General features: G+C 45.3%; 1 protein-coding gene across 1 annotated transcript in view; it reads right to left on the bottom strand.

Annotated features, from left to right (window-relative positions):
* The window catches only part of LOC146817397 (dynein axonemal heavy chain 5-like), a 1,608,734-nt gene that overhangs the window by 656,575 nt on the left and 925,535 nt on the right, over positions 1 to 26,624 (bottom strand). Inside the window, exons 46-49 of the mRNA XM_085609634.1 lie at positions 20,158 to 20,256; positions 9,787 to 9,924; positions 8,842 to 9,062; positions 6,784 to 6,974 (exon numbers count right to left, since the gene is read on the bottom strand). Coding sequence (XP_085465760.1) covers positions 6,784 to 6,974; positions 8,842 to 9,062; positions 9,787 to 9,924; positions 20,158 to 20,256 — 649 coding nt within the window. The remainder of the gene's footprint in view (positions 1 to 6,783; positions 6,975 to 8,841; positions 9,063 to 9,786; positions 9,925 to 20,157; positions 20,257 to 26,624) is intronic.

Below are 26,624 nucleotides of genomic sequence, written 5' to 3'. Positions count from 1 at the left end.
GGGGGGCCAGAATTCCGACCATCCAGGTGGGGTCTCGAGTGATTCTGAAGGATAGACACCCAGGCTGGAAATTCCGCACGCCCTATGAGCCGGAAGAATGGATGGTCACCCGAGTTAATGGCACGATGATCACGGCCCAGAGGGGGCGACACACTGTCATGAGGAATGTGTCGTGGTTCAAGGTGGTGCAAAGCAAGCCACATGGACTGTCTAATGACCCCGAAGAAGAAGAAGAGGATGTGCCCAACTCTCCGTGGGGCACTGAGGTCCTCACCCCGAGTCAGGGAGCCAGCACAGTACCGCGCCCTGGTCAAGAGGCCGAGTGTCCAGGGAGCTCCAACCAAGAGAGGGGCGCGGAGGGACCCGACTCAGACGGGTCTCCGAGCTGTGCCTCACCGACCCAAAGGGGACCGGTGTCCCGAAGCCAACGCTACTAGCTGAGGCCCAACCCTGCCCCCAGTCAAAAGCTGAAGGACTGTGCCTGTCAAGCGGAGGGCGTGGCAATGATGCCCGTGGAGTACAGGATGGAGGCCCGCTGAGAACAGTGGACTGTGGAATATTTCTTATTCCATTTCATCTATCTCTCTATCTCTCTCCCTCTCTCTCTCTCTCTCTCTCTCAATCTCTCTCTCTCTCTCTCTCTCCCGCTCTCTTTTTTGCTCCGTTCCTCGTTGGACTCTTTCCAACCAAAGGTTTGGAGGGATGTAGAGGGCCACCCGGCCTCTACTACAATGAGTGTACGCACGCACACCTCGTGACCGGGCTCGGTCCGAGGTTATAAAATAAAGGGGCCCAGGTTGCACGTGACCTGCTGGCCGGGTTGTAGTACAGAGTGGTCGCATCATTTATTCCGGGCCCCCAGTCATAGGCCGCATACCCTGTGCCAGCCCACTACAGGTGCCATCTTACGAGGTTGGCGGGCTAGTTTCCTGGCCAACCTCACCTATTTAGGACACAAGTCAGCGCGGACATGGCGCGGGCGTGCCGAAGGTGCACCTAAGGCTGGCCCTTCTGCGCCCATCTACACCTGGATGGTGCCAGGGGCCAGGGATGCTGCCAGTTCCAGCTCAGATTACCACAAAACCACCTTAGTGGGTTACTCTCGGATGCAGCTCTTGGAGCTCTGTCCCTGAGGGAAGGATATTAAATGAATGAGGTCTGACTTAACCAATGACAAACTGTTTAGCTACCCAAGCTGTAATTTTAGGTTTAGCCTACCAGTAGGCATCCCTACTCAGCCCTGCTTTATAGGAAACTCTAAAGAGAGGGAAATTAAACCTACTATCTGTCCCCAAATTAACTGTGTATTACTTCACGCACGCTTTTTGTGTAAACACAGCACTGAAATTCATGAGCTCATTATATCACGCCTTCTTAACTGACTGCCTTTTTGTTACCGAAACCTGGGCTTTGCGGTTTTTAGGTCCTGATTTGTTTTCCGTTATTCCATTACGCAATGCTATATCTCGGCAAGATCGCCTTAGTTACAGAGGACGCAGCCTATCGATCATTTATAACGACTCATTTCATTGCACTTTTGAAGCACTTACGCAGCATGGGTCAGAAGTCTCGGAGGTGACTTTTTTTAGATTGAAAAGTGCTGCAATACTCGTTTTCTCAGGGCTTCTAATTTATCGCCATCCAGTCCAGGGCATTGTTTACCTTGAAGCCTGGCTCAAAGTGTTAAAGCTCTTTCTATCCATCAGAATTTTGCCACTCTTGGCGATTCACATTTTCATTAAGAAGATCTATCCAACAAGGACTCTTTATCCTAAATAGAGTCTGTGCAGAATCGTATTTTTTCTTAGTTGGTGAAAGCCCCCACTCATTCAGCGGGGCACTCTTTAGATGGTATATTTTCTAATTCTCCCGCCCTGACATTTAAAGAGCAAAAGACACACAATTTATGGACGAAATGCGGAACAAATCAAAACATTCAACCCCAGTCAAGAGATCTGGGTTAAATCCATCATTCTTTTGCTCACCATGCCACCCTAGTTTAGACCCAGCCATATGCAAATCAGGGTAGACCCTGCTCCTCATGGGAGCAGTTGAGCCCAAACTGCCAAGCCAGATCCCCCCTGGACCAGAAACAGGCATCCTGGGACGGCTTTGACCCTCATCAACCAGGCTAGCTTGAATCCAGTGGCACAGTGAGCTTGGGACCCAAGTCTGGTCATACACGGGGCACTTAAGGCAAGAAAGCAAAAGACACACAATTGATGGATGGAATGAGGAACAAATCAAAACATTCACCCCCATCGTTCTTATGCTCAACATGCCACCTCAGTTTAGAAACAGCCATATGCAAATCATTGCTGAATTTGCACCGTGCTTTACGGTGCTCAGCACCGGCACTTAATTGTCAGCACCGGCCCTAGTGACAGTCCAACACAATGGTGGTGCTGTTTGTCCATTTTTGAGTTGAGCACAACGACATTAAAAATGGCAGAATTGGCATGGGCAATGGGTGGTGCCGGCTGCAATGGCCTCCCTTTTTTAAAAATTAGGCACTGATGCAAATCTAATTTGACCCTACTCTTTATGGGAGCAGTCCCGTCCGAACTTCCAAGCCAGGTCCTCCCTGGACCAGAAACAAGTGCTGTAGCACTGACATTTAATTAAGCCATCCAGCTCAGTTAGGAGGATCATTATATAGTTACTTTTAATGTGAGATGCACTGAACTACTGCCTAAGGGGGCGGGATTGGGACTGTCTACAGGGCCGGACTGTGACCCAAAATCGGCCCTGGCAAAGTGCTTGGTCAGCCCCTTAGGAGTTTGGGGGTGCAGCCGAGTTGTTTACCAGGGCCGGTTTCTGCTGATTTCAATACAGAGACCGATATTGCAGCTATGCCGCAAAAACGGCCCTGTAGCAAAATTGGCCCACAGGGGCCCAAAACCAGCCCACAACCCTGGCGGTACACTGGGGAAATGCCTGGTGTCTGCTATGGCCAGTCTGGCCCTGACTGTCTAAACCTAAGAAAGTTCCTTGTAGAAACTGGAGTAGAATCACATCAGGAGGCCTTGAAGAAGTACTCAACACGGTTCACAGCCCTGCAGGTACCTTGCCTGTTCTCTCAGTTGAGGGATTACAAAACTGTTTAGTGGCTGCCCTTGACATTGTTGCCCCTCTGTCACACTAGATCCAAACTTTCCTTGCCCTGGTTTACTGATGATTTCAAAAAGCTGCAGCAAACGTTTCGGAGACAACAGAAATGGTAAACTGAATCGCAGCCCTACTGATAAAATAAGTCACAGAGTTCTTATTCATCAATACAAACAAGTTATCGACCATGCTAAATCCACCTACTGCAGAGACAACATTAGAATGGCAGGTAACACCTCAAAAGAACGTTTAAGAGTTGCTAAAGAATTGCCTTAGCCGTCTACTACTGGACTTACTGATCCTTCGCAAGATTTTTGTGACAGAGTGCCCACCTACTTCAGAGACAAAATTCTTAAGATCTACTCTAATCACTGGCCATCTCCACTGAGCACTCCAGGCTCTCTATCTTCCCTTCTGTTTCCAAGCAGAAAACCCAAGGAGCTTCTCATGAGCCTTAAATCAGGGTCCCCGGTGGCCCCCTGTCCACCTAAAATTCTGCAGCTGGCACCTGATTGCCAAAACTTTACAGCATGTACTTAATCATGCTCTTGGTTCAGGGACTTTCCCCAACAGTGGAAGGAGACAACTGTAATCCCTCTACAAAAAAGACTTGATTCAGGGACTTTCCCCAAAACTGGAAGGAGGCTACTGTAATCCCTCTTCAAAAAAGCTTAACACTGATTCCAATGATATGAAGAACTTTCATCCCATCTCACTTCTTCCTGCCCCTGCCCCCATCCTGGATAACTACCTTAATCAGGACTTAGTGAAACTCATTGAGACATGTGACATTCTGGGCCCTTCACAGAATGTTTTCAGAAGCTTTCATAGTAAAGAAACAGCACTGGTGTCCACCACGGATAGTATCAGGGGCCAGGTGGATCAGTGTGGGGGGCTGTCATGGTGCTGCTGGATCTGTCGGCATCCTTTGACACCGTCTCACCTCCTGTGTGCCTGCTACAACATTATCAGGCATGTGTCAAAGGGAAAGCCTTTTATCTCTGCCATTCCTATCTCATCAACAGTGTTCAGGTTGTCAGCTGTGATGGCTTTAAAGTAAAGGCCTTTAGTCTTCCCTGCAGGGTACCTCAGGGGTCTTCTTGGAGCCCAATTCTTTTTATTCTGTACATCGCCCTCTCACTGAACTGATACATTCATGCGGTTTTCATATGCTGACGACACACAGATTATCATATCCATCTCCAACAACTTGCCCTAGCTAACAAGATTAATCTTTGCATGACCAAGATAAGCATCTGGTGGAAAGAAAACTTTCTTAAACTGAACATGGAAAAAACTGAGACGCTGGTGTTTGGTGCAGAAGAAACCATTTGGTCTTGCAATTTGTGGCCTGAGTTATGTGGCCCTTTTCCCACTCCTGTTAAAGCGGAAAAAAACGTTGGTATAATCTTCGACACTTGAAGCTTGACTCACAGGTCAATCGCATCACGAGTACCTGCTTTCACATAAGTAGGACTCTTAGGAAGGTCTTTCTTTTTATTCCAGTCAAATTGCATCACTCGGTGGTCACTGCTTTAGTCTCCTCCAGACTCAATTACTAGAAGGCGCTCTATTTGAACATTGTCTCCTCAGTCAACAAGCTGCAAGTGTTGCAAAATGCGGCTGCAAGCCTTATTCTTAACACTCCCAAATGAGTTTCGGTCAGAGACAGCATTAGAGCACTGTGTTGGCTCTCTGTAAGGAAGCGCATTGTTTTAAAGGATAATTGCCTAGCCTTCTTTGCTCTCCTTCACAAAGGGTCCAAACATCTCTTCCCCCTCTTCAACTGGTACACTACAGGCAGGTCACTCAGATCTTCTTCAGCTAGGAAAGTCTCCATTCCCAAGTTCCGGAAAGGCAAATGGGGCGGCCAGTCCATTTCCAGGGCTGCTGCCAAGTTATAGAATTCCTTGCCTGCCCACATCGCTATACTTGACTCCTTTGTCTCATTTATGAAATCGTTAAAAACATGGCTTTTGTCATCGTAGGCTCTCTGGTTTTTCTGTGCTTATGAGCTCTGTTTTTGGGCATAGTGCTTAGATACCCTCGGGTTTGATGTGCTCTATAAAATCCTTTTCAATTTTATTTCATTTCATAAACACAAAATCGAAAGGTAGCTTTATTGCTCATTCACTCTGTGAACGCCAACATGGTTATTTTTTAGGGTGCTGCAGCGAGAAACAGCATTTACAACGCTGTCATTACATCGCGCTACTATTACAACGCGGTTGTTACAACGACCGCATTGTGAGTACACGATGCATTTACATCGCAAGTCATTACAACGACTTGCACTAGGGGGCGCTGAGGTATTGGAAATGAATTACAACACCTTCCCTACTGTTGCGCAAACTGGAGTAGGAATAGTAATTAATACTATTCCTAAGTCCAGCACGCCCCCTAGTGCACTGCCAGAAGACCAAATATGATTTTAGTATTCCCAGACACTCTACAGTGTATAACATAATTAGATCAGACCCAAAACATAATTATAAACTCAGCACATTTAATCCAAGCACAGAAAACTGGAGAAAGCAAAAGGAAGAAGATACAATGTTTAAGTGACATACCTAAACAACAAAACCTAAGCAGAAGAATCTTAGGCCAGTCTTTATTGATGCTTCCTTTCATTACAAAGTTACATTATTTTGATCCCATTCGAAAGAAGTATAAATTACTCATTCTCTTGCACTTTCCTTTTTTTGAACAGCATTCTAGTTTGCGATTGTGCCGGTGTTTATCAGTGTTTATATGTTTACACTGAAGAGGGCTGCTTCCCTTTTAGTAGGGTTTACTCAGTTGTAGTAGTTTTAAACCTAAAACAGAATAGGCTAGTAATATTATTTTATTGGTGTAATATCATATGTAAGTAAATCCCTTCTCACAAGAGTATATCTATTTTGCGAATCCACAACATGAATCCTCAACCTTAAAACATGCTATTAGCAGACATAAGTTCAACTTAGGTGCAGAAATGACTTTTTGAATTACGACTCATCTATCTACGAGACGTGAATACTATTTTTGCCTTCTTCATTCATGTATATGCTCTGATGGTATGGTTTTCAAATGGTCACACTGTCTTGCGCAGACCAACAGGCAGGGCTTTGCTGCTCGAGGACCAGTTGGCACACTGATTTAAGCAGTTAAAAAAAATTAATATTCTTTTAAATGTTTATTTTGAATTGAATGCTGTTCTTGAGCTATCTATTTTCTATTCCATAGCACAGTAGGCACATTGAACTTGGGTGGCAGCTGTCTAACTGAAGGAAAGTACAGGTTGGTGGCAGGTCTACTACAGTGGAGTGTTCTATCTCTGAAAGTATGTGTGTCCTAGTCGTGTCTCATTTATGACTGCCTCCTGAATAGGCCACTTCTTAAGACATTATGCAAAACACCACTAAGTTCTATAGGAATTGTGGGAGCCAAAGAAGATGCACACTGCCAGTCTCTAAACTCAAATTCTGTTTAAATGCACCATTTATAATAGTAAGGTAACAATGGCAGTGGATACCATTTTTAAGACCTTTTATGACCGTCTTTTTTTGCTTTATACCTTGGAGACAAGACTATATTGGTATTGAGAAGGTCTTCAACTGAGGGTCACACATAGGTCAGATTTTTGGTATTCTGTCAGACATTCACACACAGGCTCTCACACACACACAGACTTACTTGCGCCATAGGGTATGTTTTGCTGCACAGACGTGATGCTGCTGGATCTGGATGTTCTCCCTCCATCATTTAGAGCATCCAGGCGATTTGATTGGTTGTTGCTTGCTTTTTCACTTTCCCTCTTTTGGGCGGCTCTCTGGATCACACCAAGGAATGACTGGAAACTGAAGTGATGATGACATTTCTCTGGTCTAGAAAGAATATCAGATTTCAGTTCTAAGGTTTATATTTACCTGGTTCTATCATGCATTTTAATCCCCCTCTTTACTGCACACAGCTTGGGATACAACGAACATATATCCTCTACCACAGGGATATGTTTAATGTGAAATGCAATAAAGTATATTCTCTCCACTGCTTTCAAACACCTGCTAATGCTGTCCAGCTATATGAAACATACAATGACAAGTCATTCAGCAGGGCTCTGTTTCATATTACAGCATCCAGCCATTAACTGTCAATTTTGAATGTGTAGTTCAGATTGTTGCATCTTAGCTCCAGCTAATACATAACTTTAATATAAGGTACATCCTACAGTTTTAGCCAAGATCAGCCCCCTAATGTCTCTGGATATCTCAGTTTAATACACAGGATTCTGTATTCCCCGTATAAACAGAAGTCTCTGAATTCTTTATAATCGGCGACTTGTGATGCACCAAGTCGCCGACTATGAAGAAATGACATCAGAACGTGACTATTATAAGTTATTACAGTTGAGTTCTAATGACACAATGCCTGCTGCCAGAGCCAGCAGTCAAATGGAAAGGCAAGACAGGTCACGGCGCAAAATTGAGGCAACTGTTTAAAGCCACAAAAACAGAATGTTTATTTTCTTTCTTCTGCTTTATTTAAATAGTTTACAATAACAAGCAGAGACAATATGTTTCTTTTTTGTACTCCTTAGATAGAGAAAAGCTAGAATCTTTCTTCTGCATTTTTCTACACTTTTCAAGCTACTGCAGCTTTTTTATTGAAAAGAAATACAGACCTGTATTGAACTGTTTCTAAGATCTGTTTGCCACAAATATCTAACAGGTTTAGGATGTGCGTACTTTTGTACTAGATGCTTTATTTTTATGTTTCATGTTTGCAAAACCAAGGTTTTAAGTGGTTTGTGGGAAGGGCGATGGTGGGATCATGTATTATACGGGCTAAAGTAGCCCCTGGTGTACATGATAAGGGTATTGTTAGTTATTGCAGTGTTCCATAACCATGTAAATGAACTCGCCCTCTATATGATTATGGAACTCCTTGGTGATTTGCAATATCTTTATAATATATGGCAGGGTATCCTTATCCCTTAGACATTTGGAAAGTTCTTCTATTTCTTTTATACTCCTTCCAAAATGTTCTCATATGGCACTGTTTTACAACTAAAAACTGAATTTCCTTCTCCTTCTGCTCTTTCAATGTGATATATGAGACGAGTCTAGGTAGTGACAATTTGTTGTTCTCAATTCATCACCTCCTTAGATTCTGAAATGGTCCATGTTGGATTACTCTCTGACTACAGTCACAACCAATCTTTGTTCAATGCACGCAATATGCAGATCCAACCCATTTTTTTCTTTTTTCCTTTTAATCAAAGGCTCATCAATTCAAAGTTGCAGCAAGAGAACACACTTGCTGCTGCAGGATCTTCCAGTATCTTCACAACTGAAGAGCAGAAATTATAATTGTAATGCATGGGATTAAGTTTATGTCAAAATCCCTAAAACAATGTAAAAAGCAAAAATACAAATAACAAAACTTATTTCGTCTTTGAGTGGCACAAAAATGGTTGCACGTCTGAGTGATAACTGCAAAGTCACCATTCTTTAGAAACAGACAAAACAAAATAAAGATGGATGGGAGGATAAAAATGAAAGGGGGATAAACTTTAACATCCCTTAGGCACGAATTGGTTTGCAGCCTACAGCCACACTCATTTAGTCTCTTGCTTGTGCACTCACTCATTCACCCCTTTATTTTTCACAGTTAAAACATGTCATAAAGAGTTGTTCTTGAGACAATGGCAAGGCACTCCTAACAAGCCCCTCTAAATTTATAAATACTAACAGCTGCTCCTTGACGAGCTCTGAAATGAGCTGAAGGCGCTTGGCGATGGCTTTGGGACTTTTAAAGCCCAGGCTGGTGAGCTTCCCTCTCAGTAGGGTGGTATGGTCAGGAACACACAAAGAAATTGTCCGGAAGAGGGCACGCACATCGCTGGGGAGTTGCTCAAAACCTGGCTGCCAGTGGACCGTCAGGAACAGGTTACAGTTTTTGTCCACTGCAATCTGTGGTAACATGCATAAAAGGTTACAGGTGATTACTATCAATATATACATGAATAGACAGAAACAGAACATCTTCTCTAAGGAAAACAAGAAATATATGCAATAAAAAAGCTAAATGAAGGCTTATCTTAGTTGCAAAAAGAAAATTGGTAAACATGTGTTTAGTACTTCACTTTAATTGAACGGCATGATACCGCAGGTATTCTATTGAGAATTAAGAAATTTTTAAATCATCCTCTCAGCATACAACGATTATCAGAATTCAGTTAACACTAGAGCAGGGCACTCGAGTGCCAAAAAGAGGTAGGTTAATGAGCAGACTCATTGGCCATGGGTGTCTTTTCATACCTCCTTGCCTTTGCAGAGGATGCCTTCCCAAAGCTTCCTTGAATACAGCGCTCCACTGCTTTGTGGCTAGGTGCGCTTCAGAAATAACATACACATACATACATTCAACACTGATCCGTTCTTCTAGCTAGATCATAATCATTATCCCTCTATGTTTCCCAAAATTCCTAGAGATGCGATGGATAACCAACATGCACTCAGAGTGCCGTTCAGGGATACTGGCGACCATCTTCACAGGAAGCGACTCGGCTTGACCATCAAGTAATTGACCATGAAAGGAACTTGCCACAAGGTCAAAAGCAAGGGCAGCCACCCGTAAGATGTGGTCTCTGAGTTCATGGTACCTACTGTAAGATACACTGAAGCTGAGGCTCACCTCTTGTTCATTGAGCAGCGCGCTCACTGGATGTTTGGCCTTCAATGAGTCATAGATAGTCTGGGCACCATACATAAAAACGGAGACAGCATTTTCAGTCAGCAGATGGAAATCATCGAAGCAGCTCCAGCACCCATCCTAGAAATCAAAGGAGTAGAGGGGTTAACATGTTTTACACCTGTTTTTCAAAGGCGTTAATATTCTCAAGAGATGCATGATTTCTGTCTGGTACATGACTACATACCATAATTTCAAAAAAAAAAACAACGTCCTTACAACGTGCAGTGACAGTAGGTTCCTAACATAAGGGATATAGCAAAATAATCAGTCTTTCATCAATCTTTTTGAACATGATGTTTTATTGTACTACAGAGATTTGAAGAGCGCATACCCTTGCTTTCATATATTTGATACAGGATTTCACAATTTCAATAGACTACATTGCTACAATAATGAATGAATGATGGCATTTATAAAGCGCAGGCTTTCACTACATTGGAGCATCTTGGCGCTGAGTGTCAGAGGAAGGTAGTCTCTAATGTCACTGGGTTAAATGGGTTAGATGAAAGAAAGGACCAGACTATCTGGAACTGTGAATATCCAAGTTTTCAGTTTTTTCTTAAAGATAGATTCTGTCTGTATAAGTCTCAGGTAAGTAGGTAGGTAGTTCCAGGCTTTTGTCCCTAGAGCAGCCATGGACTTTCCTCCTCTGGACTTCAGACGAAAATGTGGGGGTACTAGCCGATTTTCCTTAGAGGATCTCAGGTTACGGACAGGTACATGGATTTTTAACCTGGACCTGAGGTACTTGGGGCCACTTTGTTTTACAGCTCTAAAGGTAATCAGAAGGATTTTAAAGAGAATTCTCCTAAGTATGGGTAACCAGTGGAGGGTTTAAAGAGCCTCGGAGGCTGAGGACCCCTTAGGTAAATTCAATACCGTTCGAGCCGCTGCATTTTGCACAGTCTGCAGCTTTTTTAGAGTACTTTTCTTTATGCCTGCATAGAGACTGTTGCAGTAATCTAATCGTGAAAGAATCGTGGCCACGGACTTGCGGGCCGTGGTAGGCAGGAATTCAAAGAATTTTTTCAGAGTTTTTATCCAAAAAAAACAAGTTCCTGCAACCAACATGGCCTGCTGGTGAAAAGAGAGAGAGGTATCAAATCGTACTCCTAGATTTTTTGCAGTGTCCACAGTATTTGGGGTTGGGGCTGCGTCAGTTGGCCACCACATTTTGGGTGAGAAAATATTATATTTTCCCAACAGCAGAATCTCCGTCTTTTGGCTATTACATTTTAGGTGGTTGGTCCTCATCCATTCGGAGACAGCTGAGAGACAGTGTTGGAAGTTTTCTTCGGCTGCTGTTGATTCTTTGTCCAGGGTAAGGATGAGCTGTGTATCATCAGCGTAGGATACTGTCTCAATGTCAAAAGATGATACTAGCTCAAGCAGGGGCACCATATAGATATTAAAAAGTGTGGGGTTCAAGATTGAGCCCTGAGGCACACCCGAACGCAGCTGCTTCTCAGTTGAAGTATAGCTGCCTAGTGTAACAATAAAGACTTAAAAAGCAGTTTGGCAACTTTTCTACTCTAGTTGTCCATCAAGATTAACATAAACCTTCTGACATTTCATACACTTGAATGGATTCTGAAATAATTTGCAAACTCGAAGCAGCCAGTTATTCTTACATCCATGATAAGGATGGGAGCAGCAGCACTGATTCAACACAGATAGCTGTCAGCTCTGCTAGGAGCACAATGCTCTAATCATTACGCTACATCCAATATTATTAGTCCAATAAGAAAACAAAACAAGGGGTTGGGCTCTCTTTATGAGTTCCACTGCAGGAAATATTCCTGGAGAGAAATTCTACAGAGATCCTAAGTTCAGGACCCCGCAAACGAGGGTACACTGAAAATAGGTGCTGTGCAGAGGTTGCGGAATGCTTTTCACCCATTCTTGGTGCCTTTCCTCACTCACCAGTCTGTCACATTTCCACAGTTTCTATCTGCAGAAATGTGCACAGGGGAAAAACAAACAGGGGTTCAGTTTCAGTTCATCCTGATAGTTCCTGGCTGTTGGAAAAACCCCACTCCCACGCCTGAAGAGGTTGGTGGTAACGGGGTCTTTCCAGGACATACACAGTGATAATAAATAATGATGAGGGGGGACCACCCAAAGGGCTGACAGGTCTAACACTGGCAGTCCCATTCTTCTATGTAGCATCATTCCCTTGCAAGGGTATCTCCAATGCTCCACCTAAGCAGTAGATCAGCTTCTTCTTTCCAGTAAGGCCAGAGAGAGAGCTTCCTGTAGACTGTCAAACTTTTCAGGTTGATGGTCCTGAACCTGGCAAGGGTAGCTGGCAGAGAATATTCCTGCCCTGGAGCACCAAAGAGATCCCCGGTCACCACAGCTGTGGCACACCAGATTCTAGTACTCAAATCGTGGCAAACTAGCTGGTAATTTCTGTCCCATCTTTATAGTATGGTTGCAGACAGAGATTGTGTATTCTAATAGTGCATCAGTTACAGCAGGTCTTGCCCTTTGCTTATTACTCTCAGACTAGTCCAGTCATATTCATTTGCTTCAGGTATCAACAGGAAGGTGCAATGGGGATGGTTGTCTCCTTTCAGGGGAAACCCAAAATAAGCGAGCAAAAGAAGAGAGAGGCTGCACCATTTAACTACCTGTGAAAATAGCCTTTTCTGGGCACATTCTAGCAGGAAAGGGCAGCTTGATTTTCCTATACTTCAAAATAACCCTATGTTTCCTTTCCTCCAGACTCTAAAGGACCTCAGGTGTACACTCAAGCAGCCACACTATTCACTTTGTTGTCTGGGACTCTCTCCAACCTCCACAATATCAGGAAATCAAAATGGGTTCCTGTGTAGACACAGCCACATGTGACACACTCAAAGCACAACCTCCATGCACAGAACTTACACAAATAAACGTTGCACCATGTACCACATCGGTGAAGCAAAAAACACAGATGCAGGGGACTGGCAGACCAATTTTAAAATTGAGAAGATACCAGTGGGCGACTCTCCCTGGCAGGTGACAAGTAAAAAGGCCTTTACTGCCACAATAGGCTGTCACTGGCATCACTCTCAGTAGCCTGATGAGCAGATGGTAGTCACAATTGTGACTTCTTGGGCCCCTCCATGCCACAAAGCCCCTCTCTGGGTCACATATCGTTTCACAGAAAGCCCTTAGGGCACACAACTGTAGTGTGTGCTGTGGCGAAATGTCAGAAACCTCCAGAACTTACTATGGGGAGGTCAATCTAGGCATATGCAATCCCGAGTCACACAGGGACGTTTCCCTGATAAGCATAATTTAGGTCAGCATCTAGCCCTATCTTACACTATGCTGGTAGGTAAAAAAAAGCATTGAATAATATGTGCTATTTGACTCGGAATAAGCACTCTTGTCCATGATGAGTCGATCTATCATCACAAAATCTCCCTGGTCCGTCACGTCTCCCTCTAATAACTTGATATCTTTTTCCGGTGCTGCGAAGGTGGCCCTGATAGATCGCAATATCCCCCGCTTTTAGCCTGCTTTTAGACAGGCATGAACCCTGGATGCTGACCTTAAATGCTTCCCATATTGTGCTTATCATTGGGACAGAGGCGTTATTCCTGTCAAAAAAGTCCACAATTTCTTGCCTCAGTAATTCATGAAAGGATACATCCAGAAATACCACTGGCGAGACCCGCCAAGACATATATGGTGAGGAGCTAGTCTGCGGTATCAACATGAGCAGCACTGGGGAATGGTCAGAGTAAGTGCGTGCTAATTGTGTTACATCCTACACCCAGACTCCCGGGCCCCTGGACAGGAACCAATAATCTAATCTCGACCAATTGTGAAGTACTGCCGAGTGGAAATCTCCCTCCCTATCCAGGGGGTGTAAGAGTCTCCACGCATCCAGTAGGTGGTGTTCCTCCATAAGAGCATTATTATCCGACTGATGAGGAGGCTGTGTGTGGGATCGATCCATCAGTAGATGCAGAGTGATGTTAAAGTCCCCACCCCAAGTGATTTGTGTAGGTCCTATGTTTACTATGAGGCCCCACAGTTTATGTTGGGTCCATAACAATTAACAAGCATAATGGATGTTGATGCCATCCTCCCCCACATCAGGGTGTAACGACCTGGGTATCATTAATCGAGCCTAATGGGGCATAAGGTGTACCCTTCCACATGAGTATCGCAGTACCCCTAGCATATGAGTAAGTCGTGAAGCTTTTGTGTAATGCCCAGCGGGAAGAAAAGGTAGTATGTGTGTCAGGCCCCATATGTGTCTCCTGCAGCATAGCTACATGTATATTGTGCTTAGCCAGGTATGCTAGCATATGTCACTGTTTATGGGGATTACCCAGTCCTCTGACGTTCCACGCCAGGCAATTATATGAATTTCGGGAGTCATCTTTTCTTTTGAGTTCAGGGTTAGTCATCTCAATACGTGCATAGGTTTGCTGTTGGATTGTTCGATTTGCCCCAAGACTGCATGGGGCACAGCATCGGAATCGTAGCTGGAAATATAATCAGATGAGCACCAAACAACATAAAAAACAAGCCCCTTGACTCCCACCACCCACGGTGACAGCCCAATCCTGCCAGGACATAATCTCCCTCCCAATTCTAAAGGTTTGACAATACCTCACTCTCGGCGACACCCATTGTAGGTGTAGGCACCAGTCATCAATCACTAAGAAGAGGTTAAATAGTCTTTGACAGCGCTGCCAATTAGCAACAGACAGCCTGTAGTAATGTACTGTGTCAATGAGTAAACCCAAGAGAGAAAGTAGGTGCCTCAAAATTGAATGTGAAGGAAAGAAAGAGGAAATGATGGGGGAAAAGGAGCGTTGGGGTAGAAAGGGAAACATGCTAACAAAGGAGTCAAAGGTGGAGGAACACATACCAAGGAAAATGAAAGCAATAACGTAGTTAGGGGTATGCTTCGGGTAGACAGCCGGAGAGCCTGGTGGGCTCCCCCCTCGAGTGAACGGGGGTGTCCAGGGCCAGATTGTGGGTGTCTTAAATGACAGCGTACGAGTTCAGGATTTGCGAATCAGACTCTTTGTGCGTACCTGCATTCAGTCCAATACCAGTTGAATCATGATAATGCGTATATTAATCCTGCGCAACAATATCTCAAAGTCTTCATTTTTAACAGAGATTACTTTGAGGACTTTCTCTATGTTGAGGAGCTGGTCCCTTCTGCGGGAGACGGCGTCTTCGATCGCAGAGTTTCTGAGCTCCGCTTCAGTTATATGGCCTTCTTGTTTCTCATTCTTCTGGGTAATGGAGTCCATTCTAGAGTACATGGTATCAATCTTGGATTCAACTGAGGTGAGACTGTGCTGGTTTGCTAGGAGTAGTGATTTCATATTGGTAGTATCAGTTGTTTCTTCACTGAGTGCTTCTTCAGTGAAGCTCTCGTCAGCGCCGCCACCAGGGGTCTGGGCAGACCTTTGCCTTTCGAATTGCAGCTTGGTCTGTTCTCCCCCCGGTTCCTCAATGATGTTTTCAAGGGTACTGTCTCTACAGCTAATGTTATGACTATGTAATCACAGTTACTAATCGCAGTTGGCCGTGCACCTGCTTTGGATCCAGTGATTTCCTGTTCACATCAACCAGCCATTCCAAGCACCTGCCTCAATGTGACCCATCGACCCTCTTCTCCTTCACCCTATCCAGCAGATGAAGATTTATAAACTGAGGTAGTGCCAGCAGTACTTCTCTGCTTAGTTTAAGTATGGGGACAGGTGGCATCAGTAGTGGGCCCCTCTGAGCTAGTTAAGGTGGGCACTGATAGCACTCTGTTCTAGCCGGTAGCAGGTTCCATCATCCAGCTATATCTGTATGCACTACTCGGTGCTTTTTAAATAGGTGTGGGGTCATAGACCATGCCGTGGGGGTACAGTGGGTCCGACTTGGTCCTTGCAATGTTTTTGTATATTTTGTTGGGGGATCCACTTCCTCAGCGCATCTGTAGCCTAGATCTCACCCACTAGGAGCAGCCGGGTCAGCAGCACGCATTAGTTTCAACAGCCCCCGCTCTGCACCCACAGTCCCGCCTGCATTCACCTCGTTTTCGCAGGCCTCAAGAGCGGTGCTGCTGGTCCATAGTCTTCAGCCCCCTACAAGACGGGAGGAGGCAGCTCCACCACAGGTTAAGATAAGTTCGCCCGTGATCCACCACCCAGCAGATACGTACGCTCAGCGGTGTGTGCTGTTATCTTTTACGCGGTTGCCATTTAAGGCATGCCTCTTTCGATCATCAGGCCCCCTTTCCCTGCAGCAAATAAATAGTTGCGCACAGGAGTTGTACCAACTAACTCTCCATGGTTAGTAGAAGGCATGCAGGCAAAGAAATCTGCAGATTGCAGCGACTTGGGGCAGGATTCCATCGGATGCTGGTCCCGGATGGCAGGGGCCTCAATACAGGGACCCCGAGGAGCAGCTAGCAAAATCTGTTTTCCTCCTACATCTCTGCAGCCCCATGCCGTAAGTGAGAGTAGGGAGGCATTTTCTCTTGTATATTTCTACAATGGGTGCAATAGGTTTTTTCCGTATAGATGCAGCAAGTGCAAAAGTGGCCCCAATTGTACGCAGGAAGTCTTCCAACCTATTCCTGATGCAGGGGGACCAGGAACAGACATTGTCAAACACCATCCGGAGATATGGAAAAGAACTCACCTTTTCTAATATTCTTCCTTCTATATGTAAGGTACGGGTGTTTTTCGGGCCACACACCATAATAAAAGATTTTTAAAAATGTGTTTCTAAATCAAGCCCATTTATGAACACAACAAAACTAGATATCATCTTCTTGAGACCGATTGCCGTCCTGGCCAAAAGCACTGTGTCGTCTGCATAAAGTAATGCAGGCACACCTTTATTATCAATCCACGGCACAACTGCCCCTGCTATCACCAGAGTCCTTTTGAGATCATTGATATACAGGGATAATATATATTGGTGAGGATGCAACCTTGGCATACTCCACGATTCAATTTGAATTATGGAGTGCGCTCGCCTTTATCCCCTAATCTGACTGAAGCCAAGAGATTCCAATGAAGGTGTCTTAACCAGTCTGCCTAATTTGCCTGCTGGCACATTTGAGTCAACGCAGGCCTTAACAAATAAGGGCTGAATAACGATGTGAGTTGCCGGTGGGACTTTTATAATAAAATTCCCTTTGTACGTCGAGTGGGGGGCATTGGGTCTCTGGACAGACAATTCCCAGGTGACTCTATAATCATAAAATTTGAAGTCCCTTAATCACTGGTGAGGTTTTGGCACAAGCTAGAACTGGTATGATAAAATCAAGTCCTACTAAGATCCTGCTGTTGCTGACTGCAGGGCATAAACACGTGATTTGTAGACCCTCAAGCCTTGTGATCACCCTCCCTGATCCAGAAATAAGGTGTACCTCAGGACCAGGTGAAGGTCTTACAATACCACTCACTGGGTCACCTAGGCTCATCTTCATGGTAGAGGTAAGTCATGGAGAAAATAATTATTTTGTTCCGGGCTATCAAGACTTATTGGCTGTGCAAGACCTATCTCATGGGGGCCTTAAGGCATTAATCATGGAAAATTGTCACTTATTGCGGGTCATGATATATTTGTTGGGGTACATCATGATTTACCTTCTACCCAGTCAACACTTGAATCCATAAAGGAGGGTGTGATTGTAGCCCCCTCAGGTGTCAACAGTGCACATTTAAAATACCTTAGTTGGAATATTGCAGACTTGGCTACCAAGCTTCATTCTGAGGAATGGCATACCTTTATTAATACCTATGATATCGGGTTTATGCAACAAAAGTGGATGGTGAATCATATATCCTATGATGGGTATATGTGCTACAATCTTCCCTGCTTCTCCTTCTCCTGCAGGTCGTACAATAGAAGGCATGATAGCTTGGTTCAAAGTTGAGCTAGGGTGTAAAATCTCACCCATTGTGTTGGAGATGGTTGTGGTGCAGGTCTTCGATTTAGGAATGGAAAGCAAATTTGGGATCATCATGGTGAACTTTTACAACAACGATTTCTCAATTAAAGGAAACCAGATCTACCAGACGTTGTTACCTTTGATAGCAGCAACAGCTGAGAAGGAGTTACATTCAGGAAGGCCCTTTAACCTTCTCTTAGCAGGTGATTTTAATCACAGGTAGAAGGACTAGCTGGCCTTCTATCTAGATGATTTTCTAATTGTGGCAAGGGTGCCCAATACCTGCCCCCCGGGTTGGCAGTCTAGGGGCTGCTCCAGAAGCTGAATGTATGACGTTACAACGCATACATTTACAATGCATGCCTTTACAACGCAGTTTTTACATCGCAACATCCTTTACAACGCATTATTTTACATCGCATGCCATTACATCGCATCTTCAGAAACTACCTTTACAACGCATTCCATTACATCGCATTATACCATTACAATGCATACCATTACAATGCATACCATTACATCGCATTTAAGGTAAGTGTTGGATAGTATAGGGGTGATAATTGCTATTCTAACTCCAGTGAGTGCAACTGTAGGGTAAGTGTTGGATAGTGTAGGGGTAAAAATTACTATTCTAACTCCAGTGAGTGCAACAGTAGGGTAAGTGTTGGATAGTGTAAGGTTACTATGCGTTGTAATGGTATGCATTGTTATGACTTGCGATGTAATGCCTGCGTTGTAGAGACATGCATTGTAATGACATGCGTTGTAGTGACATGCAATGTAATGGCTGCGTTGTAATGACATGCAATGTAAAGGATGTTGCGATGTAATGACTGCTATGTAAAGGTAGTGCGATGTAATGACTGCGTTGTAAAGGTTGTTTCCCCCAGAAGCTATATCACATAACTGTGTTATTGCCACCTCTTTCCCCTACTTCCCTGGTATTAATAGTTGGTTGCACAGCAGATGTTGAGGGGATTGTTCCAATGACTGCAGGTGGCTGTGCCAGCAACTGACCATCTGGCCGACCCTCACCGGACGTTATCAAACTTGTTTAAGCTGGCCTCGATAGCAGTAAGCCAGGATACAGTTTATGATCCAATAAATCACTAAGGCACCCGCTTATGATGTCCTAGAAGTCAGGGTCCGGTGGTGGCAAGCTGTCGGCGCACTCTGCCTTTGTGCCACATGTTTCTGTTTTGGGTTACTCAACTTCGGTTTCTGAGTCCTTTTTCTACGTTTCGCCACCGGTCCTGAATCAGGTAAATAGGCAGTGGTTCAATACTATTATTTAGAGCCGTCCCTTCCCCATACCATCTCCAGTAATGCCACAGTCACTATCCTCATCAAGTAGGGTTAGCACGCTGGAGAGGCAATTAGTTGGAACAATGGTGTGAGAGTTGACAGGAGTAACATAGGTGACAGAGATGAGGCAAGGTCCTCCTTTGTAAGAGAAAGTGGCCATTCCATCAGCTTTATTCCATTACAAATTACATCCATGGCCGCACCAGAAAACTGTCAAGTGTTGTGTTGGGTTGGGTTTGAGTACCTGTTTGAGGACCTGTGGCAGCCACAGAAGCAAATTTCTTTTCCCCATTACAGCCACAGGGCCCACAATAATTATAGTAAGTACCTTATAGTTGAGCTGGCAGAGCAGCTACCAGGAAACAAAAGCCAGGATCCAAGACGGTACACCAGACTCAGCCTCTAACGGGCTAAGACAGGCTTGTCTTGGCCCGTTCTTCACCCAGGCATGTCCCGGGCATGCTCATACCCGAGTTGGCCAGAGCGCGTCCAGCCAGGACCCAAGAAGATAGACCAGACCCGGCTGCAGGGACCTGTTTGGTGCTATTGAAGTGCACCACCTCCTCTGCTCCCAGGCCTCGCCTTGCACACAGAGATATCTGGGGGATTTAGTCCCACCCCAGAACTGCACCAGAGTTAGTAAAAGCAGGCAGGGAACCGCTCTGTTGAAGCTGCGCTTTGGGACTTGTTTGGCGCTTTTGATATGCGTCGCCTCCTCTTCTCCTGGGCCCCGCCTTGCGCACAGAGATATCTGGGGACATAGTCCCACCCCAAACTGGCACCAAAGTTAGTAAAAGCGGGCAGGGAACCACTCTGTTGAGGGAGAGGATATCATACATCTTTCACATTCTCTGAACTACTAAACACGCTACACACTTGATAACATTTTGTCACTTTTGTTTGTTATATCCAGTAAAATTTGCAAGATAGGCTTAATGAGCTTTGAATGTACATGTGACTATTGATAAAATAACATTAATGTAACTTCCGCTCTGTTTCTCTGTAAGAATCTATTGTAACGGTTTCCATGATAGAAATAACAACATATATATTCATGTAGCTTAGGAAACATGCACTCAGGTGCTCACCATCGCGGTTCCCAGCAAAACTCGGCTCAAAGCAGTCAGGTCTATGCTGGAAGAGCAGGTGAAAAGAAACAGGAACTTCCCAAGCAAGTATGCCAAACCCTGTTGACATAAAGGAAACAAGGAAGACATATAAAAACTGTAAACAACATCAAATGAAGCTGAGGGTGTTATGATTCACTTTGGGGATTGATAGGCCACCATTACCAAAGGGGCTTAGCACAGGGGAAATAGAATGGCATTGTTTCAACTGAGCTGCAAATTCAGCTGGTTCCTTTGCTTTTGGCATTTGCTTTTAACAACTGTTGTGCCATCCTACCTTACAACAAATGTTTTCCACATAGTTGATGTATAGTTCTGCAAAGGCCCTTTCACAACATCAGCGTTCTAGATATTGAAAAAGGGCTAGCAGTAAAGCATAAAGCCTGTGCCTTTGCTTAGCATACACTGCATTGGATAAGCAGTCCATCTTGCATGCTTTATTTCAATCACCTTACCTGTTGCTTTGCAGCTGGTGTGTTTTATATTGGGGTGGTGAAACTGTTTAATAATTAAATGATATCTTTCGCATTAGCTTCAGTATCTTCACTCTGTTTTAAATGCCCGGTTTAATTTTATTGTGTAGGGTAAGTGTTAAAAATGAGGCAGCTTTTCTTGGTATAATGATTTGGTTTTAAATCAAGCCAAATGATGTGGTAGAGACAATATCTAGCCGCAGATTCCTTACAATTGAACTTTCCCAGGCATCAGATTGGATCTGGAAGATTTGTGGTGAGCAGTACCCATGCTCGCTGGTAGGTGGCATCAGTCGGCTCCGCATAGCGTCATTAGCATCGTCCGTGCCACCTCGGCGCACTGACGTCAGTTACTTTTACAACTTTCCTTGCCAGATGTGTGGAGCCATGAAGTGCACTGACACTAGTGGGTCCAAATTAGGGCCCTAAAAGCGATCCTCCCTAACCCTAGAAATCTGTCCGCAGAACGGGAGGATGGTTGGGTCGGTAAGGAATCTGTGGCTGGATATTGTCTCTATATATCACAAAAAAGAGGGGGATCTGGGAGCTATAAAGGTCCAGTGTCCATGCTCCCTAAATTCGATATCTAGCATCAGGAGGACAAAGTTCCTATGGGCAGGTGCAAAAAGTCACCACGCCCTTAAAAAACAGAAAAGAAAACATCGTGTGAAAAAATTCCTAGTTTGGAAACCCACTCAGGAGACTGGAAGACCACTCTTTGTCCTCTGTTGCCCTCACACACCCCGAAGGGTGTCATGCTTCATCATCGGGCGGTTGCTCCTCGTAGGGCCGGCGCTGCAATTCCCTACGGGCCCCCCGAAGGGTCACTTTGACGGAGATCTTTTAAGGACCGCCGGATGGTGCATGTGGGTGTGTGGGGAGTGGGTTATTGATGGAGGGTAAATAAAGTGCGTGCTAGTTGGTGACAAAAATAGATTAAAAAAGGGTCATCATGCAGCAAATTTTATTAGATGTACCCTTAGCAGGCTTTGGACTGCTAAAAAGTTGTGACCCTAGAGGCACGCTATGCCCAGGGGTCATAGGATAGGATAGGATAGGATAGGATAGGATAGGATAGGATAGGATAGGATAGGATAGGATAGTCACTTGTATAGCGCGAACAAATGCCGAGGCGTCTTGGCGCTGGTCCATAGAAAGAGACTACTTCCACTAAGAGTGTGTCACCTCAAAAAGGCATGTTTTTATAAATTTTCTAAAAACTTGATGACTGACAGTACGTTTAACAAAGCCCGGGAGATCATTCCATCGGCTAACCGCCTGATACGAAAATGCTCTGCCGCCCCATCTAGCTTTTTTCACACGGTTAAGTTTAAGCAGACTTTGGGTAGAGGATCTAAGTGTCCGGCCCGGGAGGTAAGGAGTAAAGAGCTTCTCCACTTCCTTAGCTCCCCCCCCCAAACACTGCCTTATGAAATAGGCATAGCGCGTTGAACTCTATCCGCTGCTGGACAGGGAGCCAGTGCAATGCCTTAATTCCCTCAGTGACAGACTGGTCTCGAGGTACATCCAGCAGAAGTCTGGCTGCTGCATTCTGCAGAACCTGCAATCTCTTCAGCAGGGACTTATTCAGTCCCAGGAGGAGTGCATTGCAGTAGTCCATTTTGGACAGCACCAAGGCCACCACCACATTCTTGCGGAGGTCAGGGTTGATGAAAGGGAAAATCTTCTGCAGTAACCTAATTATATACGAGCAGGAAGAGGAGAGGTTGCTAACATGTGCCTAGAAATTGAGCTGGTCATCGAACACCACACCCAGATTTCTAACCTTGCGTACCGGGGTGGGACATTCGCCTGCCTCGGCCGGCCACCAGGAGCTATTCCATGCGGGCTTTCCTGGACCAAATTCAATTATCTCGGTTTTCTCTGTGTTGATTTTGAGGAAATTCTCTCGCATCCATTTCATAATTTCTGACATACAGCTATGAAACTTAGTGGCTGAGTTATTTGTTTCTTGCCCAGCAGAGACTATAAGCTGTGAGTCATCAGCGTAGGAGATTATAGTAATCCCATGTGCCTTGATGAGCTTGGCTAGAGGGGCTACGTAGATGTTAAAGAGTGTTGGTGATAGAGAGGAACCCTGTGGCACCCCGCATGGTAGGTGTAAAGGGTCCGACTGTAGACCATCCCAGGACAGGCTATGGTCTCTACCTTCCAAAAATGAGGCTAGTAGGGCCAATGCCCTCCCCTGTACCCCAAACTCCTGAAGCCTTCGAAGCAACACCTTATGATTGACGGTGTCGAAGGCAGCCGAGAGATCTAACATCACCAAGACTTCACGACCTTCCCCGTCTACCATTGCCTGCACCTTTTCCATTGCCATTAGGAGTGCTGACTCTGTAGAGTGCTGGGCACGAAATCCATGCTGAGAAGAGTACAGTAAATCGTGGGCCGCCAAGTGTGTGGTAAGGGCACGGTTCAATTCTTTCTCCAGAATCTTGGCCCCCATAGGCAGGGCGGCAATTGGTCGATAATTTCTTAAAACAAGGGGGTCTAATGTGACTTTTTTTAATAGAGGTTTAATTATAGCCCTCTTCCAGCAAGAGGGATAGCATCCAGATTGCAGTGCTGTATTAATTACCTGGGTCAGCTCTTCTGCTATTACCTCAACGGCCAGGTGAAAAACTGATGGAGGACAGGGATCTAAAGGAGATCCGGAGTTTGTTGAGATAATCAACCTCCGAGTTTCGTCCCCCAGAGCTGGAAGGCCTGCTACTAAACGCATCAAAGATGACCTGGACTTTTTCTTGGAAATATGCTGCCAGCTTTTGGCAAGTTTCTTGATCAGGACGATAATTATTGTCCTGCGGGTGTTTAGCCAGAACTGTTATGGTCCTAAACAGCTCCTTGGCCGAATTGCCAGCATCCATAATTTTGGCTGAGAAATAGGCGCTCTTGGCTGCCACTATTGCCTGCTTATAGGCTGCGAGGGAAACATTATACTGTGATTTTCCCTCCGCACTATAATCCTTTCTCCAGGACCGCTCCGCCCTTCTGCAATTTGTCTTCAAGGTCTTGAGCTCAATGCTATACCAAGGTGAGCTTGGTTTAGTTCTCCTGGATCCAAGCAGCTTCTGAGGGACTACCCTATCTATCGCAGCTTCCAACCAATCATTAAAGCGCTTTGACGCCATGGAGATATCATTGGTGTAGACAGGGCGTGACCCGGCCAGTATGGGGAGTAGTTTCTCTGCGGTAACCTGAGACCATGGTCGGATCAGGCGTTTCCCTTCTCTATGGCCTGAAGGAATAACTGATATCCCAGTCATGACAGTGAAATTCACTGCCTTGTGGTCGGACCAGGGAAGTGCCATGATGTTAACCCCCTTCAGAGCTATATTGTTAATGAATATGCCATCTAAAGTATGTCCCCCACAATGCGTGGGGCTGGCTACTACTTGGTTAAAGTCCAGCGCTGCTAAGCTCTCGAGTAGAGTGTCCACCTCTGGTAGATTCGTGAGTTCTAAGTGATAATTAAAATCGCCCAGGATCATAAAAGAGTGATGGTCCATCCGGGACTCTAAAAAACGCATGAGCATAGCCGGAAAAGAGGACTTAGGGCCTGGGGGACGATAGACTAAAATGCCATGGAAGTTGTACATGTTAGCCACGTAAATAGTAAAATACATAGCTTCGGCGGCAAGATCTAAGTAGGCTTCTACACGAATTTTAAGATGTAATGCATGTACAACCGCTATTCCCCCCCCTTTCTTCTCCCGTCTGTCTTGGGAAGAGACAACATATCCACTTGGTAGGGCAATGTTCCAATCCGGGCCAGAAGTTTCGTCTGTCCACGTTTCAGTTAGAAACACTAGGTCATATAAGCCACTTTCTATCAAATCGTAAATTTGGTAGCTGTGCTTATGGAGTGACCGAACATTCACCAGCACACAACTGAGCGTCTGCGGAGAGTGAAGCCTCGACACAGGTAGGGGGACTACTGTGCTCTCAATCGTATATTCTTGGTCCTCCCGCCTGTTGGCGGGAGACTGCCGTCCATCCTCCCCAACCTCGTTCCAAGTCTGGGCAGCGCATTTGGGGCATGATATCAACCCAGAGACCCTCTGCATTAAATCCCAGTCATGGGGTCTGCATATGGAGTTATTCAGGTCTAATAATTCCTCTCTGCCGAATCGAATCAAATGGCGAGGGGCAGGGGTCCTGGCGCTGGGCGTGGATCGGGCGCGGACGGGCGCAGACGGGCTTGCCTTTGGCGCGCCTTTGGCGTGCCGGCGGCGCGCGCTGCGCGCGCTCCCTGCGCACTCCCGCTGCGCGGCCGTCCCAGCGCCATATTTATTGCCAGTGGTTACGCCCCCTATCTGACGCGTCGATCCCAGGTGCGGTGCGGACCTGCCTACAACCGGGTCCGCCTGGGTCGAAGGTCGGCGATATGCAGCAGGGAGAAGTGCACGAGGGCGCCTTCCCGGTAAGATTTCCTAACGTCCCACACACAATGTGCAAACTAATGCCAATTACATAAAACCTGTGCAAAAATTATTAATACTTGTTTAAAAATGAGCAGCAGCGATAGCAATTATTAAAAACACAACAGCGTAAACAATCCCAACAGATCAGTGCAAGTTTTTGTTAAAACTAAACAGTCCCTGAGAGATAGTGCAAGTTAGACCCGGAGGCCAGGCAACAGCTCTCTCTACAGACCGCTGCGCGGCCGTCCCAGCGCCATATTTATTGCCAGTGGTTACGCCCCCTATCTGACGCGTCGATCCCAGGTGCGGTGCGGACCTGCCTACAGCCGGGTCCGCCTGGGTCGAAGGTCGGCGATTTGCAGCAGGGAGAAGTGCACGAGGGCGCCTTCCCGGTAAGATTTCCTAACGTCCCACACGCAATGTGCAAACTAATGCCAATTACATAAAACCTGTGCAAAAATTATTAATACTTGTTTAAAAATGAGCAGCAGCGATAGCAATTATTAAAAACACAACAGCGTAAACAATCCCAACAGATCAGTGCAAGTTTTTGTTAAAACTAAACAGTCCCTGAGAGATAGTGCAAGTTAGACCCGGAGGCCAGGCAACAGCTCTCTCTACAGACCGCTGCGCGGCCGTCCCAGCGCCAAATCACCAATACATACATCGCATATATACAAAAGCAGCATAATACGCACTGAGTCCCCTCTCACTGCGTGTTCGTGGACAAAAACAATTATTTCAAATAGGGGGATACCAGAATACACAATTAAGGGATACCAGAATACACAATGTTTTTTCTGATTTTAGCCGGAAGTTTGGTATCATAACACAAAAATGTTTTATAAGTTGATTAGATTCAAACAAAACACAATTCCCAAATCGAAAATCAAAATGCTGAATAAATGAACGGAGAGGACTGGTTCGCAGCGCCGACGCGCGATTCGGTGGAACCCTTTATTCCTTTGGGGTATCACCTTCCTCAGGGCGCATGTAGGGAATTTTCAATTAAAATAGGCAATGTGACCTGTGGAACTCAGGTGGGAGAATGCGGATATAGCTGGAATTCTCTCAGTCTTAGAAACAATTGAAAGTGTTGAAAAAGGCAGACTGTGCCCAAAAATTGAAGGACGAGGTTCTACGGTCGGTGTTTAAATCCAATAGAAAAGAACCCCAAAGGGCATAGGGCAAAAAGCTTGGCCTATAGTATTTGCTGAGGTCGTCCTAGTAAAATCTCATTAATATCACACGATTAATGGGACTGATGCCCGGATACAGCCAGGAGGATTTAGCGGAAATGGTGCTGAATGTGCAAATTAAAGTAACCCACATCTGCCGAGAGGTAGAGCGTCCCGCTGATAACGTGAAACCGTCCAGATCAACAGGTCAAAGGGCAACATGTTTCGCGCCTCTTTCGCCTATAAGAGGTCGGTGGCGCTTCATCAGGACCAAATTATTACAATTAAGTGCACGTGAGAGTAGGTGAAACATAATAAAATACCCTCAATAT

The sequence above is a fragment of the Triturus cristatus genome, chromosome 6 (assembly GCF_964204655.1).
Source record: "Triturus cristatus chromosome 6, aTriCri1.1, whole genome shotgun sequence".
In the NCBI taxonomy this organism is placed as follows: Eukaryota; Metazoa; Chordata; class Amphibia; order Caudata; family Salamandridae; genus Triturus; species Triturus cristatus.
The sequence above is the reverse complement of the archived record's forward strand: the minus strand, read 5'-3'. Positions and strand labels throughout refer to the sequence as shown.